The following is an 18,707-nucleotide window of genomic DNA, read 5'->3' as shown; positions in this document are numbered from 1 at the left end:
GCATGGACTTGTTAAGTTGTTATCAAATTTCAGAAAACATGGGCATTGTTTTTTTCGTGCTTATGCGCTGTATTACAATGATATTTTCATAAAATGATTTAGGAGTTTTTTTTATTCAATGATGGTTAATGTTTGGGACATAGAAATAAATGATAACCGATGTCACTACTACAAATCCCGCCTTTTATCGTCGCTTTTCGGCCATTTGTCGTCGCTTTAAAGCGTCGCGAAATTAACCCTCGACGCTTTCCTGATGCGTCGAGAAAATCAGAGTCGAGAATATTCTCGACGCTCCCTTGCGTCGCAAATGTAGACGCTTTAGCGTCGACATACCCGACGCTTTTAAGCATCCAGAAATTTGATTTTTTTGTTGACAAGATTTTTTCCCGCTTTGTCCATATTTACCTACTTAATGTTCGCGACGTCTACAGGCGTCCAGAAATTTATGTTCGCGATGCTTAAATGCGTCCAAAATTTGTGTTGGCGAGAAATTTAATTCTACATTAGCACGGTAACACGACTAGATTTATTTGTATAAGCTTTTTTTTTCCACTAATTCATGTATCGCATATAAGCCCTTTTTATTCTACCTATTCTTGTATCGCATATATATAATATGCATAATAAAACATTATTCATCACAATTATAAATTTAAACTTAAAGTGCAACGCAAGATTGATCAATGAAACCTGAATTGTGAATGGTCTTCAATTAACAATAAAATCAACTTACAAAAACTTAAAGTATAAAATTAAGTAATACAAAAACCTATTAGTCTAAAATTTCATCTTGAAAACAAAGGCCAATCCAAGCCTATAAGTACAAGAGTATGAGCTTCATAGTAGAAAGAGGTACACATCATCCCTTGATTCCTTTCTTCGACCACCATAATCTTCAAATGAATCACGGACCTTGTGGGCCTATGGCATGCATAATCAAAATACAAATAATGAAGGAATGTAATGGAACTGAATTGTGATCTACAGAGTATTATTTAATAGTAAGGCTATATAATTAACATGTTATTTAACTTGCAGCTAATAATGTAATCAAAAGATGAGTTTTGTTTCTCCTCTTACCCGAAAAAATCTTTACTTCAGTTATTTCAAGGATAGTTTTGTCAGTATGCAAAGTGTTGTGTTTAGATTTTTTTATTATCTTAGGATGAAAGGAGTATTTGTTACATTGATGTAACTCTGGTGTCTTAGCAGTCGTTGCTAGTTTTGGCTTTTCAGATTCATTCACATCATTATAAGCATAAACTGGGGAAATTTTACAGATAAAAATGGTATAAATATAGGTGTCGTAAAAGGAAAATTACCTTCCCGGAAGCCATTCAGATACTGAATTAAATGTACGAAGGACTGCATTAGTCTTGTTTGAAGCAAACTCTGGTTGCAAAGCGCCTAAAATATAGTAATGGGAAAAAATTAAACAAAGTAAGTGGCTAAATTCAGTAAGGAGAGGACTGACCAAGGGTAGATTGACCTCTGCTGAGTTCATTAACTTGATTTTGGGATAATATACTAACATTGCCAACTGAGGATTTTTAAAAGCGTTATAAAATAAAAGAGATAAATTGAGAATCACATGTAAATGGTACATCGGATAGAAACATCCCCAAAATCCAACCTTGAAATAAATTAAACAAATAAACTACTTAAATATCTGAAATTTACAGAAGAAACACAAATTAGAATGTCAGTTCTTCTCAATGGAGGCACCAAACATCAATTAGATAATTACGCAAATTAGCAGGAATATAAAGAGACCAAGTCATAGATAATTACAGCTTACTGAAAACAGATAAAATGTAGCAGGAATATAAAGAACTAAGAACGCAGTACTACGAAACTTGTTTTATTACCTTACAGGTTCAAGGAGTTTAATTATTTTTTTCTCTAAATCCCTAGAATAACAAACAATCAAACGAGATTAGCTCCCTGGTTTAATCTGATTTAATTATAACGTTATCTAGCAAAGTAACTGTAGAAACATATGGCATAATAGCTAGAGCCTAGACATTATGAAACCCAATTGGGGTAACACGAAGTGAGAGTAGTAAGAATATTATTTACACAGTTAAATAAGTGGCAAAAGAATTAACAGCAACTCATCGATTCATGAGTTATTATTATATAACGAAGATCAAAGCTCATAAATTAATAAAAGGTTCTTGAAAGAGCAATTGAGCACATACAACCTCGGTCTTCTTGTATCCTTCTCAACCTTATGTGGGAGAGTAACAAAAGTTTGGGCCAAACTCAGCAACAATATAATGGATGCAGCAAGTGAAATGTTAGGTGAGCACAAAGAAAGACTTCAGAACACAGGCATCGTTCATATGTCATCTCCATAGTTGGCAGGCCTGCACTAGGCATTTCCTCTGGCCAAGGAGTACTAAATGAATAATAGAAGCTTGTTATTTTGCTTTTAATGCTTAAAGAGCTACTATAAACTTCTTTTCTTTAAGCAACAAAACAGTAAATAATAACACAAAGATAGACTTTCTAGTCCAAAGCCTATATATATTTCTTTTACTATGACTATTAACACTTAGAAGCTTCTTAATAACACTGATGCTAAATTTACACAAAGAAGGAGATAAAGTACATAGGGCTGAAGCTAGTCTCAAAATAAATAAAAGAAACAAGTAACAAATACACAAAGGGCATAAAGTTTAACATACCATACCTGTGTGTTAAAAATCAGTAGCCAAAGAATGAGAACGGTCACAATTTAAATAGAGGACTTTCATGGAGACATGAGGATACTAAAGGGCGAGAGACGCCTGGAGAATAGAGATAGAATAAAGACATAAAAAAGCAGTACGGCATGAAAAATAGTAGTGAATATGCAAGAACTTGGTCCTATATTCACTTAAAGCAAGCCCATCGCACCCTTGCAATGATCTTGAAATGAAAAACCAATGCACTTAAAGACAAAAACAAGCACATACCGAGCGAGACAACCATAAATTCACCTATTCCCACAATTAGTCTAAGATACAAGAACAGAAAAAAGATAACTAGAATCAAATTCTCTGGGATGTCAGTTTATTATAGATATATGTTATTACCGTGCATTCCTAGGTGGGCAACATTTCAAATGGATGTGTGGAATGAAGTATCTATATGAAAAATCACTTCTCTGAACAGGACTGATGTATCTGAAATAGTAAAAACACACTAGGAAGAACAAGAGAGTATGTATTAGCATATGAAAGAGAACTTCTCTAAACAGGACAAGGACATATTACTGAACATGACATACGAAGATTCACCACAACAGTTGTAGTTTTCTCTTATCTTAGCTCTATTTATTCCAGTTCCACGTGCCTCTTAATGTTTAGCTCTTATACTAACATTGAGGAAACATTTAAATGAGCCTAAATTCCATGAATTGCATCACCCTATTCAAGTACCCGAGTCCCTATGAAGTTGTTTTACGACTAGGTAATGAAAAGACAGAGATTAGACATAAAGTTAGAGAATTTCGATCTGGAAACTACATGAATAAATTTCCATGTAAAGCTACTAGCACGAGGTTATAGAAGACTGGGAAAAATCATTTTGTTGTGTTCCAAAACAGATAAAAACTCTTTCATATGCCTCCTTACTTTAGTATCATTAAGCAAAAATTCTTATTTAAACATTTATACAACCTAATTTTAAGCAAACACTTAGTTTATCTGCCAACAGTAAAGCTTGTGTGGAAATAGTAGCACGGTTTATTAACCCACTTACCTTCACTCTGCGAGCTTAAAAAGTCCTTTTCTCTTCAATTAAACAAAAGTTTAGTACATTACATGTAGACATTGAAGCTAGGAGAATTTAGGAGCAGCTAAGAACTAGAATAACTATTTCTTATATTACCAAGGATAGTAAAAGTTGTTATTCAATAAGCAAAGAGAGAGGACGTGAACGAATCCAGACCTGCCATTCCTAATTGCTTGACTATAGTCTACCATTAGCATATGGTTACTAATTAATATTTTGACTTCTATATGGCTATTTGCCTTATTCAGTTCTAGTGACTCATCACGACAATGAAAATTGTGACGCCGGAAAAAAGTCAGTGCCTTGGAATAGTGCAAAGCAAATTCAAATAAATTGAGTTTCGTCCTAAAAGATAAAATAACAATAAATTATAGCGAAGGGTATGTAATGTTCTAATAGATAATAACATCACCAATATTGCACAACAATAAATTACATTGATAACAGATCAATAGTAACTCATAATACTACTTTTCAGAAACTGATCAAGAACATGTATAACATATGTAAAAACATGAATCAAACATCAAATTTTCTACCTGATCTTACATCACGAATTGTCCATTCTTAGGTTCTTGCTAGTGCTTTTTATTAAACTCAAAAACTTTGATCAAGAAGCAAATACAAACTAGCCTTACAATAGATATGGGCTAAATTTGGCTTGTACAAGGCTGGAAAGAAAAATGATTCTTGTACTTGTAGTCATTTAAAGCTACACAACAGCAGACAAACGACATAGATGCACTGGATCCAGAGGCAATCACTCAATTATAGCCAACATTATGCATATTTAGTACATACTATTCTGTTAACCATCTTAAGCTTATCAGGTCCCTTAAATCTAAAACACTTTAGCTTTCAGTTAGGACAGAATATCAAGCTGAAAAGAACAAATATTTCAACAGCCCTCAGAAACGAAAAAATTAGCACGAATTAAGGATAGAATCACAAATTTCTAATCAACATAGACAAATCTAAACCCAATTTAAAGTGAACTCGGTATTACTCAGATCTAAACTAATTATATGAAAAGAAGAAAATCAAACAATATGATTCAACTGCAAAGAAGTATCTAAAAACCCTAAATTAGCACGAATTAGGGATATATTCGCAAATTTCTAATCAACATAGACAAGCCTAAACCCAATTTAAAGTGAACTCGATATTACTCAGATCTAAACTAATTATATGAAAAGAACAAAAATCAAACAATATGATTCAACTGCAAAGAAATACCTAAAAACCATATAAATTCAGATTTCCAAAAACAGAACGAAAATCGCAAAAAGAACAATAAACAAAAAAAATTATGTTACCTTTCACAAGACCTTAAAACCATTGATATAACGAACAAGGTTTACATCTCATAGAAAAACAATGAAAAGGTGAGAAAGAGAAATACAATCCCAAGAGAAGAAGATACGTGAAGGAGAGCTTAACATTTCATTGAGAGGAAGGTAGTAGATCTGAGATTCTTTTAGCAAGAGATGAGAGGCGGTGAGGGCTATTTTCCAAATAACTGAAGTTGGGGGCTAACCCGCTAACATGTAGCTAATTAGCTAGCCGTCACGTGGGTTTCACGTGTAATTTCGACGCCGAAAGTTGTCGAGAGTGTTCTGGACGAGGAAAGGCGTCGTGAAATAGCGAAAATTAAAATTTCCACCAACGCTCATACCCAAGCGTCGAGCACCCGGCGTCCACAAACCTAGGCTTTTGTATAGTGTGTGGAATAAAATACAGTGTGTATACAATATGAAGGTAATGTGAACACTGTTCAAAATTCTTTTCCATTGATTGTTAAAACTTTGTTAATAATTAGGTTTCTTGACCAAAATATTTTGGCAGAATGTAGCATTAGCACAATCTGACAGGGCAGCAAGATTCAAATGCAATCCTTGGATTTTGAGATTGCTGATGCCCGTGAAGAAAATAATTCCCATGCTAAAGCAAGACCATGGATTTCTTCTCAAAGGCATGCTCGTAAACAATGGTGTTTTACCTCCATCTTCTCAGAGCTATAGCATTTCCACTTCCTTTCGAGAAATGGTAGACGCTTAAATTTCAGTATACCACACTCAAGGACGCAACCTTATTACTATAATCACATGCTTTTGCGATTTGTTGTTAGTTTTCATTTGACCAGTTGTAAAATTTATGACCTTTCTCATTGAATAGTTTGATTAACACAATGTACTAATAAATTTTTCCTTAGAAATACGTTGCTAATGTTTATTGTAAACATATTATGATTTTGTATTATCAATTATGTGCAAATCAGACTTTTTTTTTTTAGAATTTACCATAATTTTGTAAATATCGATCTTTTACGCAATATTTCTACAAAATAATTTTGTATACCTTGGGGATCGTGCGCGCTAGCGCACGGTCCAACAACTAGTTAAGAGTAAAATTATGAGTTGAAATAATCAAACTTTTTATGGACGAGTATTTGCATCAGATTCAAATGTATAGTGTCCATATCTAACACGTGAAATTTAGTTAATTTACACCCACCACTCAGTTAATTTTGCACTCTCTTTACGAGAAAACAGAAATGATGCTCTAATCATATCAAGTGTCTAAAATCAATTTCCCTTACACATATGCATACATAATATGCTACGGAGTAGCGAGTAATAAAAGGATATACGAAGTACAAAGTAGTACCAGCTTTAGTACTAACATCAAAAAAATTCTTTATATTGGGTAGCACCCCGTAATAATAGTTGACTTGCCATTGTACAAGTAAAAAGATGACAATTTCTTTTGGTTTGCGTGTGGTCGATGGCCTTGATGCTTGACGATGCCTTTCTTTTTCTTTTAGCTCCTTTTGTACGTGGTGTTGTTTTTCAGGCATGGAGATTGGGTTTGACTTCAAATGGGAAAATAAATAAAAACTTAGGTAAACTTTTACGAATTGAAGTACTCACCTCCATGGCTCCATACATTGTTTTTCCTTTTGTTAACTTACACATATTAGAATGTTGACATGGAGATTATATATCGCAAAAGTAAAGGAGTGAGAATAACAGAAGGCTCGAGGCTTATAGCAATCGAGAAAGAAAACTTTTTTTTTTCTTTTTTCTTTTTTTCTCTCAAAAAGAGAACATTTATTTGAAAAAGCAAAAGTTCTCCTCATTTGTATTTTAAACCGTCTTTTAACACATAACTTAAACATCAATATGATATATTTAGTTGCATATGAAGTATTTGATAACATACATACTAAATTATAAACGTCTCTCCAAAATAGTAGTGATACATATTTTAAATTTTAGCATTAATTAGCATCTTACATAGTACTATGTTTTAGACAATAAACCTACAAATCTTAGGTTTTGATCCCACATGTTGGATTTTGGACATTCAATCTCAGCTTTTAGAATTTCAACTACTCCGTATATCCGTCGTATTAGTTTTTGATGTTTGAACACTTTCTCATATTGTTAAAGACAAGACCTTAATTGAATGAGAATCTATATACCTTTTACTTCAAAAAAAGGCTTGAACACTTTCGATCTCATGTCCACACACTTCGTTGTAAAAAATCCTCTTGAGTATTGGCTCGCAACAAAATTGATTTTTTTTTCTTTTTTTGTTCTTTTTGTTTTTGTTCCCGTCGGCAAAAGTTTTACAGGTTCTCAAAGGAGTCTCTTAGTGGTTGTCGGTCCACCATTATCGCCATCTTCTATAAAGGGATCACTGATATAAGGAGTCTTGGCATGATAGTGCAATGTAGTTTGTGTAAACAAGACTTCGTTTACAATCAGGGGTTTAAACAAGAGAAGTCAGCTTCACCTTCAAAGTTCAAGCATCTGTTGTTTATTTGTGTGGTTGTAATACTTCCTCCGTTCCGGAAATATCGCAACATTTATTTTTTACACTATTCACACTCCGACTTTGGCCATTTGTTGTGATTCGTACGTAAGAAAATTTTAGTCATGTGGTGTCATGTACATATTAGATTCGTATCGATATATATTTTCTAAATAGTATTTTTTTATAATTTTTACTTGCACACGATTAGAAATATTAAGAGTCAAAGTAATGGTTAGAGGAGTAAAAGTCAATCATGATGCGATATTTCCGGAACGGAGGACGTAGTTGTAATGGTCTTTAAAGACCTTAGTAATGTCTTAGTTAGTAATGTAGTATGTAGGTTGTAGTTCTGTTAAACTTTTGAATTTTGTATGTTAAGCATATGTAAAAAAAAAAACTATAACCGGCAATTTTTTCAAAATTTATTTATTTTTGATGTGTAAAGTCATATACTTCGCATATCGAATATATTTAGAGTTCGTGCTTTGTTGGAGAAGCATCTGGGAAGAATGTTCGACTGGTGCAGCATCCAAAAGGTAGGTCGAGATCAAGTTCAAGGTGCTCACGACATTGCAACCTCTGCAGCTGCAACTTCTATTTCTTTTGCTTTCTTTCCTTAATGTTTGTTTAGCACTTGTCAAAAAAAAAGAAAAAAAAAAAAGAATATATTTAGAGTTAATTACTTAAAAATGACATTTTATTTCTTCAACAGAAACTATTATTACTTAGAGTAGAAACAAACAAGAGATACGGAGTATATTATGTTTGCTTAAGTCAAAATTTCATCTCTTAAACTTGTAGTCAACTTATCTAAATTATTTATTTTTGTCAATAGACAGGTACACGTACTGGTGGAACTGTGGAAAGATATATTGATTTTTATATGCTCTCATTAATGTTAAAGGAATATATCTGGTGCTATCACTATAAGAAATTGTATTATTAACGACGGGAAATTCCGTCGCTAAAGGCCAATAATTGTTGATTAATGACGGGATTTTCCGTCGCGAACCCGTCATAAAAGAGGGTCGTCGTTATTATAAAATCCCGTCGTGAACCCGTCGTAAAAGACATTTGCGATGGCTGTTCCAAGTCTTTAATTGTTTGGTTGTTATCCCCGTCGTAAAAGCCCTTTTACGACGGGATTTTTACCCGTCGTTATTAGGTTGTCATAAAAGATACAAATTCTTGTAGTGTGTATTCGTCATAAAAAATAGATTTAATTCTAAAAATTTAGAAAATGCCACCACCAATTGAATCTCATTACATACATGCTTGTCTTTGTCAATGAAACATGAATGTGTTTTTTGTGGTAGAGATAATCATACTTTAAATTCCTACATTATTATTCGGTTATTCTCGGGTAATTTTTTACGGAAATTAATTTCTATTTATAATTGGTTGTATCTTGTATATGGTATTAGGAATGTTAGTGGGGCGGATTTTGTGGGAGACCCGCCCCGCATCCGCCCCAAGTAGGCGGAGATTAGGTGTAGGTTTGGTTGATGATGGGGCAGATCGAGATGGGTATAAAAGTCGTACCCATCATAGAAGATGGGACGGGTGTGGATTTCGTGTTGAACTAGCCTCATCCCCACCCGCCCCACCCTGCCCAATCCTCACTCGTGCCTTTTCATATATACCCTTCATGGGTGATGGGGCGGGTGCAGATTTATTTATTTGTGATGATAATATGAAATTAGGTGAGGCTTTTAAGTTTTTTATTTGGACGTTTTTGTTATGGGGGGTAATTTTTTCTGATTATATATGTTACTCCCTCCATCCCACATTACTCGTTAAACTTAGTTTTGCACAAAGTTTTACTCCCTCCGTATTTATTTAAGAGATACACTTGACCGGGCACGTGTATTAAGAAAAAGAATTGAATGAAATAAAGTAATAAAACAAGTGGGGTTGAGTAGATATTTTAATAAGAAAAACAAGTGGGGACCATGTCATTTTAGGGAGTGGGGGTGGGGGTGGGTGTAGATAGATTATTTAATTAGATGGTGGGGTTGATAAGTTACTAAAAATAGTAAGTGTATCTCTTAAATAAATACGGCCGGAAAAGGCAAGTGTATCCCTTAAATAAATACAGAGGGAGTACGTGATATGTAGTTGTTTGGTTATCAATTGTTATTTTAATGAAAAAGTAGATGTGATAAGAGTTAGTGGGGTTTTTTTTTTTAATTAAATAAGATAGAGTGTTGCGACCAAGCTTTTTTTTTTATAGGAAGAGAGAGACAATATAATAATTGTGGGGTCATTCCAAATTTAGAAGTGTAACAAATAATCTAGGACGGGTGGAAAAGGGAAGTGTAACCAGTAATGTGGGACGGAAGGAGTACATTCCTAAAGTTAAATTTTCATTACTCCGTATGTATGGCAAATGGTTGCTAAATAAGAAAAACGGTTTTGTCATGAAATATCCCCGAGGTTTGACTTTATTTACCAAACACCCTCGTAGTTTTAGGTATTCACCATATACTCTCGAGGTTCCATTTTCTTGCATGATGTGACCCTGCCGTTAAGTGACCATTAGAAACTTTCATTTTTCACCATATGCCCCTGTAGTATCTAAAACTTTCACCATATACCCCTGTTAAGCAATGACTATTTTTTATTAAAAAAAAACTAGCCGTTTTTCAAATATTCCAAGCATCCTCTCCTCTGTATAAAGAAGCAGCAACATTGCTTCCAACACATTTATTTCTTGCTTCCCACAAATTAACCGGTTATCAAGAGCCGGAAAGTAATGAAGAGGTTATGGAGTTTGAGTGTACCCGTTTCAAAGCTGAATACCCCATTTTTTACAAGGTATTTTGTTAATCATTTACAAAAACCATAATTTATAGTCCTTTTGTTCATTTGTTAGACAAGGTTGGCTGGAAACTTCATGAATTTGACAAGCATATGAATCCTAAAATACAAATATTGTTATAAAGAATATGAATCCTTCCCCTATTGTTTCAATTCATGTTTTACGCAAGAATGAATATTTATCGAAAAGACAGAGCTGAACTCATAGCTTTGATGGGTTTTTCTTGGAACATTTTGCCTAATATTCTATTTACAGGTTGATGATAATGATAGTAATGTTGCCCCGACTTATAAGTTCTTGAAATCAAGCAAATATGGACTTTTTGGAGATGGGCCTAAGTGGAACTTCACCAAGTTTCTTGTTGATAGAAATGGCAACATTGTTGATCGTTATGCACCTACTACTTCACCAAAGAACATCGAGGTAAAGACTAATTTTGATTACTTTAGTACTAAGAACACAATTAATGTGTGGTTTTTCAGGGTGTTGGTGCTAACTGTTTAGACTTTTCCCTTTCACAGAAAGATGTGAAGAAACTGTTGGGCATCCAAAAATAAGGGGTAGATTTAGAGCTTATTTGTAAGAAGGGTGTAATGTGTGGGAAGCATAGAAGAGATGTGTGAGAAATAATGTTCCTGCTTCTTTATATAGAAGAGAGGATGCTTGGAATATTGAGCAACGATGAAAAGCTAGTCGTTGCTTAATAGGTGTATATGGTGAAAGTTTTAGATAATGGAGGGGCACATGGTAAAAAAATGAAAGTGTCTAACGGTCACTTAACGACAGAGTCACGTCATGCAAGAAAATGAAATCTCAGGGGGTATATGGTGAATGCCTGAAACTACGAGGGTATTTAGTGAATGAAGTCAAATCTCCGGGGTATTTCATGATAAAACCGTAAGAAAAATTAGGCGGATTTTGGAGCGGGTATGGCACGGGGGTAAAACGGGGATGGATACCTAGTCGGGATGGATTTTAGTTTATAACCATTGGGCGGGGATGGAGATGAACTTTGTACCCGCCATAAGTGATGGAGCGGGGATGAGGATGAAGATTTTAGGTGGGGATGAGGATGGAGGGAACTACATCCGCATCTGCCCCTCCCCATTGACATTCCTAATGGTACAAATAAAACTAGATCTGATTGAAATGCAGGCCGGACATGTTTGGGCCGTCTACACCTTGACAATTCTACCCATTAGGTCAGATCGGGCCAAGCTTCAAGTTGAATTTTCCTGCTAAAATCCGCTATTTCGGGACAGGACAATTTTATAACTAAAATTTCAATTTTGAGTTGTCCAAAACCTGCCCAAAAAGTTTTAAATCTGGGCAGGCTATACCCAAAAGGGGCTTAAAATTTTTGCAAAGACTATCTATTTTTCGGGTCGGGCTCATGATAATCAGATCTACCTAAAACCAAGGTTATTAGCTTGATCTGAACGGAGTATTTTTATTCACTCATGCATGTACTTTGTGAGCATGCATGGGCTGAATGATGGTTTTGGTTGTATCTTATTGCTAAGTATAATGTTATAACCAACATAAGTTGCTGGGAAACTCACACAGGGTCGAACCCCATCAACTGTAAAATGCTTAGAAGCGGCTCAAACGAAAACCTATGTAACTACGCTAGCTAAAATTATTGCTAAAAATGGTGGTTTAATAGGATTCCTTTTTCTATTAAGAGAAAGTATAATGGTATAATTCGTTGTATATTCAGGAAGAAGTTATTTTTTGAAAAAATGGACGGCTGACTATAGTCAAGTATTGTACTCCGTAGGACCTTAAACGTTAACATCAATTAATTAAAAAATGATGAAAAAACCATGTACTAGTTGTAGATGTAAACTCGTGAAGCAAGTAGTGCTAGTTGTAAACATCACGAGACAAATAGTCGTGCAAATCGGTACAATTATGTTGAACCCGTTATCATTCTATCGTGATTCCATTTGCCAAGTAAGCAACTTTATTTTTGGTCAAGTACCATTTTCATCATTTTTATTTTTATTGTTATGGAAGGTCTATTCTTGGACTTTCACATGTTATTCTATTGATTTATGATCAACTATTGTATGGTAGTGCGTACGTAGCATATGTCCCCAACTTCGATCTTATTGGAAACATATGCGATCTTTACATCAATATTCAATACTTCAATTGTCCGTGTATCTTTGAAAAATATTACGGAGTACTATGTAGTATGAAATATACTTAATTTGTTAAGAATTTAGAAATGTCGGTTATTCTAGATCTTCTAAGTCATTTACTCGATTCTTTTGAGAATAATACTCCTATAAAAAGATACCACTCTTGAATTTCGAGAGAGTTGATCAGTTTCAAATTTATAATGGGATAGATCACTTGATTAGTTACTAAGATTTTACTATAAGGGTATTTTCTCATTTCACGGGATAACTTAAATGCCTTGTACTTTACTCAAACCATTTTTGTTAAAATATTACAAAATTTAATTTTAACTTTGAAGATTTATGTTATCATTGTACTACATTTAATGGTGGAAATTTTGATGGGTTGCTGCTATTTAGAACTGTATATTCAAAATGTAAGATCACGTACTTTTTTAATTACGGAATTTGAATATAAGATGGGTTGCTAGGGCATTAGTGCATGTTGTGAACTTCAATTCAACTCTTTCTAAGGATTCACTTCATCCAAAAATGTTTATTAAATTATAAACATTTAAATGGTTAAGCTTTCCGATCATGACTAATTAGTTGGGTGTCAAGTATGCTTAAAGGCAACAATACTCAAAAGAATAAATACGTAAGAATGTAAAATGTTCGCGAGTGGTTAACCATATCAGAATTATATTTTGGTTCAACATTTTCGTGAAGCATAAGGTAACACTCTCAAATTGGTTACTATTTGAATATTTGATCAATGGCTAACGGTGATTCTTGTTACGATTACCATATTAATCATAACAACTCAATACAATGATCAACTTCTATCGCCTAATTTGGTTCAACATTTAAGATATAGTAGTATATCAAATGCATATATAGTTAATAATAATATTCACCTTAATCTTTAATTGGTCGATACCATTATTCTCAAATGCATTCTTTTGTACTATGTACTACAAACGAAGTACTCCCTCCGTCCCTTAACACGTACTTGCACCGCTTTTCTTTTCGGGCCGTCCCTTAATACTTGCACCGCTTCTATAAATGGAAATTTATACCAATATTATATTCTCTACAAAAAATCATTTAAAAATTCACACCCCCACTCACCATTCGCGACCTCTTACACATTTCCCACTAACTATATTAAAAAATACCTCACTATCAACTAACACCCATTAAATTAATAAGTCAATTCAAATGTCTTAAACTCAGCACCGGTCAAACCGGTGCGAGTATTAAGAGACGGAGGGAGTATATGCTAGTTTTCATTTCTACTTTGTACTATTGATTTCATATGTGTACTCTGTTTTCTATTTATGAATTAGTTTTACGTATTAAAAATGGTTGACACAACCACGACCTCCCATTCAAGTTGAGGTCAGCAAATTAGAGACAATATATAATTAACTTGTTGATTATCGTCAAATATATGAAATAATATAAGTAGAGAGTACAAATCCAACTATTAACAAATACATAAAATACCATATGCATTACGAGTACATTGCATTGGTATTAAGAATATAGGGAATGTCACAATCTGATGATTAGCAAACAAACATACTTTTTATTCTTATACATCATAAATGTATATACCTTGAATTAATAAAATCATCGAAGGGCTAACAAACTTACTATTATTAAAACAATTAACTCATAATCAAAGGCTAATTATATACTCCGTAATTAAGCTAATTAATTAAGGTTTTTCATGTGAATAAGACTAGAGAGGGTGTTCAAAAGGTTGGACCACGTGCGGTGCATGGCCAAGTGGTCCTCTCTCTACTCAAAGAATTGACAGAAAGAGAAAAAGAATCACTCCTCTTAATAGACACCACTTCACATGCACTAACACAAACATATTATCATCTAATTTATTAAAAATTAAAATTATAAAAAAAAACACCAAAAAAAGCCAAATTTTAAATTTGCATTGCTTATGAATGATTATTTCCTATAGATGGTAATATTCTAGGCTTTTTCTTTGATACCAAAAGGACACTATAAAAGTTAGGGCTCTCTTCCAATTTTACTTTTATTTATAGAGATTTCTTGTTTTATAATTCGACAAGAAAATTAAAACTAGGTTATCTCGGCAGGGAATGCCTAAGGCATCCTTGCGGTTGATGAGAGAATATTATTTATAATAGAGAATGATCATATGATATGGTCTAGAAAATGTATTAACAAAGGTTATACAAATATGAATATATAAAGTTTATACTAAAATAAAAGGGGGTCAAAAAAAGGGCATAGTAATGTATTTTGGTAGTGACATTGTATGAAAAGCCCTTTCCCTTTGGGAAGCTAGCTAATAATATAATTAAGCAAAATGTTGTACTAGTAATTTAATTAAAGTTGATTACTATAGCTATGTATTTAGCTAACCTTGCCATGATTTATGGCTATCTTGTTGTTGTTGTTGATGATGATGAAGATGATGAGAAGGTGTGTTCGTGGCCATGCAATTACCAAGTCCAGCAATGGTGAGAATGTCATTATGAGAAAGAGGTCTTAATCCTAGAAAGTCCCTTGTAAGCCCGTCATTCCCTCCTCCTCCTCCGTTGTTGTTGTTGTTGTTGTTGTTGTTGATGTTGTTGTTGTTGGCGTCCTCCTGAGTGCCAAGTGAGTGATGGAATGCGGCTAAGGAAGAACGGTCGTCATCGGCTTTCTTAGAGTTGGAAGTGCCTAACATGGTGCCCATACCCCCAATCTCACCAAAGGCATCATCATTGTGATCATAGGAAGATGAGAGAGAATTGACCATCATGTCATGGAAGAAGGAAGAGGGTGGTTGTGGTGGCGGGCCGTGGTTAGGACTCGTGTTTGAGGCAGTAAGTTGATGATCTGACCCTGACCCTGACCCATTCCCAGACCCAGGCCCACCAATGGTGGCAGCAGCAGCATTGGTTGTTATTGGTGTTGGTCTTGGTGATGGGGTTGCAGCTTTGTTCATTATTCCAAAAGAAGACAAACCATGGTTTACAATAAGGCCAGTAGTAGTAGTAGTAGTTGGCATGATCTCCTGCTGTTGGTGGTCACGTGAGGACAAATTCAAGCCAAATAAGCCAGCTGTTGTTGTTGTATTTGAATTACTAGTGTCAGACACGTGACTTTGCTGGTGGTGTTGTGGGTGAAGGTGGTGGTGTTGTTGGTGGGGTTGAGGGGTTGCAGTATTACTCATGGTAGCTCCCATCTGAGCTGCCTTTTGCAGCAATGCAGTAGCTGACATGTGGGCCGATGCCGCTGTTGCTGCTTGTGTGTGGTAAGGTCCACCAAGCCCTCCTGTTCCTCCTCCCCCTCCTCCCCCTCCTGATGATGATGTAGAGAATGTAGGGCCCATGCTAGGGTTACTAGGGTTTGGATTTTGTTGTTGTTGTTGATGATGTTGCATCATCATTTGCTCTTGTTGTTGATGGAAGATTGATGATGATGAAGAAGGAGAAGGCAGCTGCTGATGATGTTGATGTTGATGTTGATGAGGAGGATCCATTGGTGGACAAGCAAGCCAGGGTGGAAGATTCATCATGTGTTGTTCTCTCTTAAGTGGGAATGCATGGAGTTGATCCTGTTGTTGCTGGTTGTTCAACAACTGCATTTGATGTTGCTGCTGAAGATTAATGAAGTGAGAGTTGGATGGGCCGGCTGCTGCAATTGGATTAGACAGTATTGAGTTTGTAGTGATTGATCTTGCCGTTTCCTCTGCTAATGCATCACAGAATGCTCTGTGTGTTATGAAACTATCCCTCCTGCAAAAACAAAGACCTTAACCCCATCACATGACTTCCACAATCACACCCCCACATAATAATAATAATAATAATAATTGTATCACCCAAAAATATAAAACAAATAAAAAACACAAGTCTTTACACATATTACACTCTCACATCAAAACAAAAAATCATGCATCTTTTATTTTTTTAATCTTAATTTCTGAACAACTTTTTGCTTCATCCTCTCTTGTTTTCTGTCTCTTCCCTATTTCTACCATCTAACCAGTTACCAATTTGGTGTAAAAAGATTCTCACTTAATAATTCAATCAAAGTAAACTAACTGAGATTATACACTACTCCGTATATATTAACACCTCCCAAGACGTACTTTAACCAACTAAAGCTAGTTGACATTGGAGTGCGATTATTAACCTACTCCGTATATAACATGTAGGTTGATAATTAAAACTGATTAAATCAAGATTAGTAAAGTAATTATGTATACCTGGAGAAAAGAGTGCCACAATCACATCTGTATTCCCTAGTACCACAAACCTTAGAATGAGCTTTCCAATCAGATTGAACAGCATATCTTTTAGAACATTTCTCACATTTCCATTTCTTCTCACCATGTTTTCGACAAAAATGCTTCTTGATTCCAGTTAAATCACCCAAAGCCCTTGATGGGTCATGGTGCACACAGCTTGTTTCAGGACAAACATACACTTTCTTCCTCACTTCTTTGTTTGTTCTTTGCTTCAACTTCCATGGTAAGTTATGCCCTCTTCTATGAAGCTGTAAATTCTGGTCTCTTTGAAACCCTTTATTACAGATCTCACACAAGAATCTGTTTGTTGCCATCAGTGATTTTGGTGACATAGCTATCACTTCCGCATCTGGGTCTGAAACAATCAATCAAACCCACATCAATAACAATTATCTCACTTCACTCTAGGTGTACTCGGCCAGATCAGTAAGAATAAGTATATCAACTCTAGGTGTACACGGGATCAAGATACAAGTTAAAAACCTACCTGGGTTTCCCGGTAGGTTTCGCTTCCGCTTAGCTGGTGTTTGTTGTGGTGGTGGTTGTTCTTCAGATGACTGATGATGTGGAAAATAAAAGGAGCTGCTAGGTTCACCTCTAGTATTATTATTATTATTACCGGAAGAAACACTAGCATCACCAGAAGCAGCAGAAGTCAAATTTGACATGTTCTCTTCTATAAACACTTGTTGTTGTTGCTGCTGCTGCTTTAACATCCTTTTAAAAACAAAAAACTAAATTATGGATTTTTGCAAAACTATAAATAATATTAAGCTTCTTTGGATCTTAGTTTTGTCATCTATGATTATATTTTTGATCTTTGTAACTGTATTGAACTAAAAAGACAAAGGAAAACCCAAATCTAGAAATGATAGGAAATATATAAAAAAAAAAGTTTGAGATTTTATGGTGTATGTGAAGCACAACTAGGAGGAGGAGGAGGAGGAGGAGCAGCAACTAGCTGTAGCAGCCTCTTAGTTGATGGCTTCTTCCTCCTTTGGCTGCAACCCAACAGACAACTTTCGTTTTTTTGAAGAAAAAAGAGGAGAGAGAAAGTGGTAGTGTTTAGAGAGAGAGAGAGAAAGAAAGAGAGTTGAAGGTGGCTAAATAAGGCTAAAACCTGCTCTCTAGGTTCTATATAACCTCATTTTTTGTGATAACTAAATTCAAGAAATATCCCAACCAAGAAACCCGACCCATATTCTAGAGAGAGAAAGAGAATATAAAGGAGAGATGGGGGTGTGGTAGTGTGGATGAGATGAGATGAGATGAAAGAGAGCCCTTGTGCCAAATCCTTTTTCTGTGCTCACACGTAAAACCACATCAGTAGGTACTCCGTATTGTGTATAATGACTCCGACATACTCCCTCCGTCCCGAAATACTCGCACTAGTTTGACTGGATATGCTTGTCAATACACAATTTTGACCACCAATATAACTACATATTATAAAAACTTATAAAATTTTAAAATTTTATAAATATATATTAAGAAGATGGGAGCCAACAATATATTATATACTAACATTTGTTTTCATACGTAGTATACTAGAAATAAAATATGGCCAAAGTAAATTATGTAAAAAGAGTCAAAATAGTGCGAATATTCTAAGACGGAGGGAGTATTATATACTCCGTAGACGTATATGGAGTACTCCGTATTAGAGCAATTCATATATTTTATTAGGTTAAAAAAGAAGACATGCTAAATTATTCCGTAACATTTAATTTATTTAAGATTAATCATCCCAGCTACACAGAATTACTGCTAATAAAAGAATAACGGCTAAGTTATCGTATGATCGTCTCTATACAATAGAAATATAGAAAGAACACACTTGTTGTAAGAAAGACCAGAAGGTCTGTATATAAAT

General features: G+C 34.7%; 2 protein-coding genes and 1 long non-coding RNA gene across 3 annotated transcripts; 1 reads left to right on the top strand and 2 right to left on the bottom strand.

Moving 5' to 3' along the window:
* Positions 1–684: 684 nt before the first annotated feature.
* On the bottom strand, positions 685–5,326 carry LOC110785830 (uncharacterized). Its single transcript, XR_008924169.1, has 2 exons — positions 1,323–5,326; positions 685–921 (listed from the first exon to the last, which is right to left on the bottom strand). It is a non-coding gene; the product is annotated as an uncharacterized lncRNA (long non-coding RNA).
* Positions 5,327–9,995: 4,669 nt separating this feature from the next.
* Positions 9,996–12,836, top strand: LOC110785829 (probable phospholipid hydroperoxide glutathione peroxidase). Its single transcript, XM_056831517.1, has 3 exons — positions 9,996–10,416; positions 10,676–10,843; positions 10,942–12,836. Exons 1-3 carry the CDS (start codon positions 10,366–10,368, stop codon positions 10,975–10,977), a joined length of 255 nt encoding a protein of 84 aa, XP_056687495.1. The 5' UTR covers positions 9,996–10,365; the 3' UTR covers positions 10,978–12,836.
* A 1,888-nt stretch (positions 12,837–14,724) lies between these two features.
* LOC110785843 (protein indeterminate-domain 11) lies at positions 14,725–18,112 on the bottom strand. Its single transcript, XM_021990354.2, has 3 exons — positions 17,322–18,112; positions 16,793–17,189; positions 14,725–16,319 (listed from the first exon to the last, which is right to left on the bottom strand). Exons 1-3 carry the CDS (start codon positions 17,548–17,550, stop codon positions 14,954–14,956), a joined length of 1,992 nt encoding a protein of 663 aa, XP_021846046.2. The 5' UTR covers positions 17,551–18,112; the 3' UTR covers positions 14,725–14,953.
* Between the last annotated feature and the right edge of the window lie 595 nt (positions 18,113–18,707).

This window comes from Spinacia oleracea, chromosome 6, assembly GCF_020520425.1.
Source record: "Spinacia oleracea cultivar Varoflay chromosome 6, BTI_SOV_V1, whole genome shotgun sequence".
In the NCBI taxonomy this organism is placed as follows: Eukaryota; Viridiplantae; Streptophyta; class Magnoliopsida; order Caryophyllales; family Amaranthaceae; genus Spinacia; species Spinacia oleracea.
The sequence above is the reverse complement of the archived record's forward strand: the minus strand, read 5'-3'. Positions and strand labels throughout refer to the sequence as shown.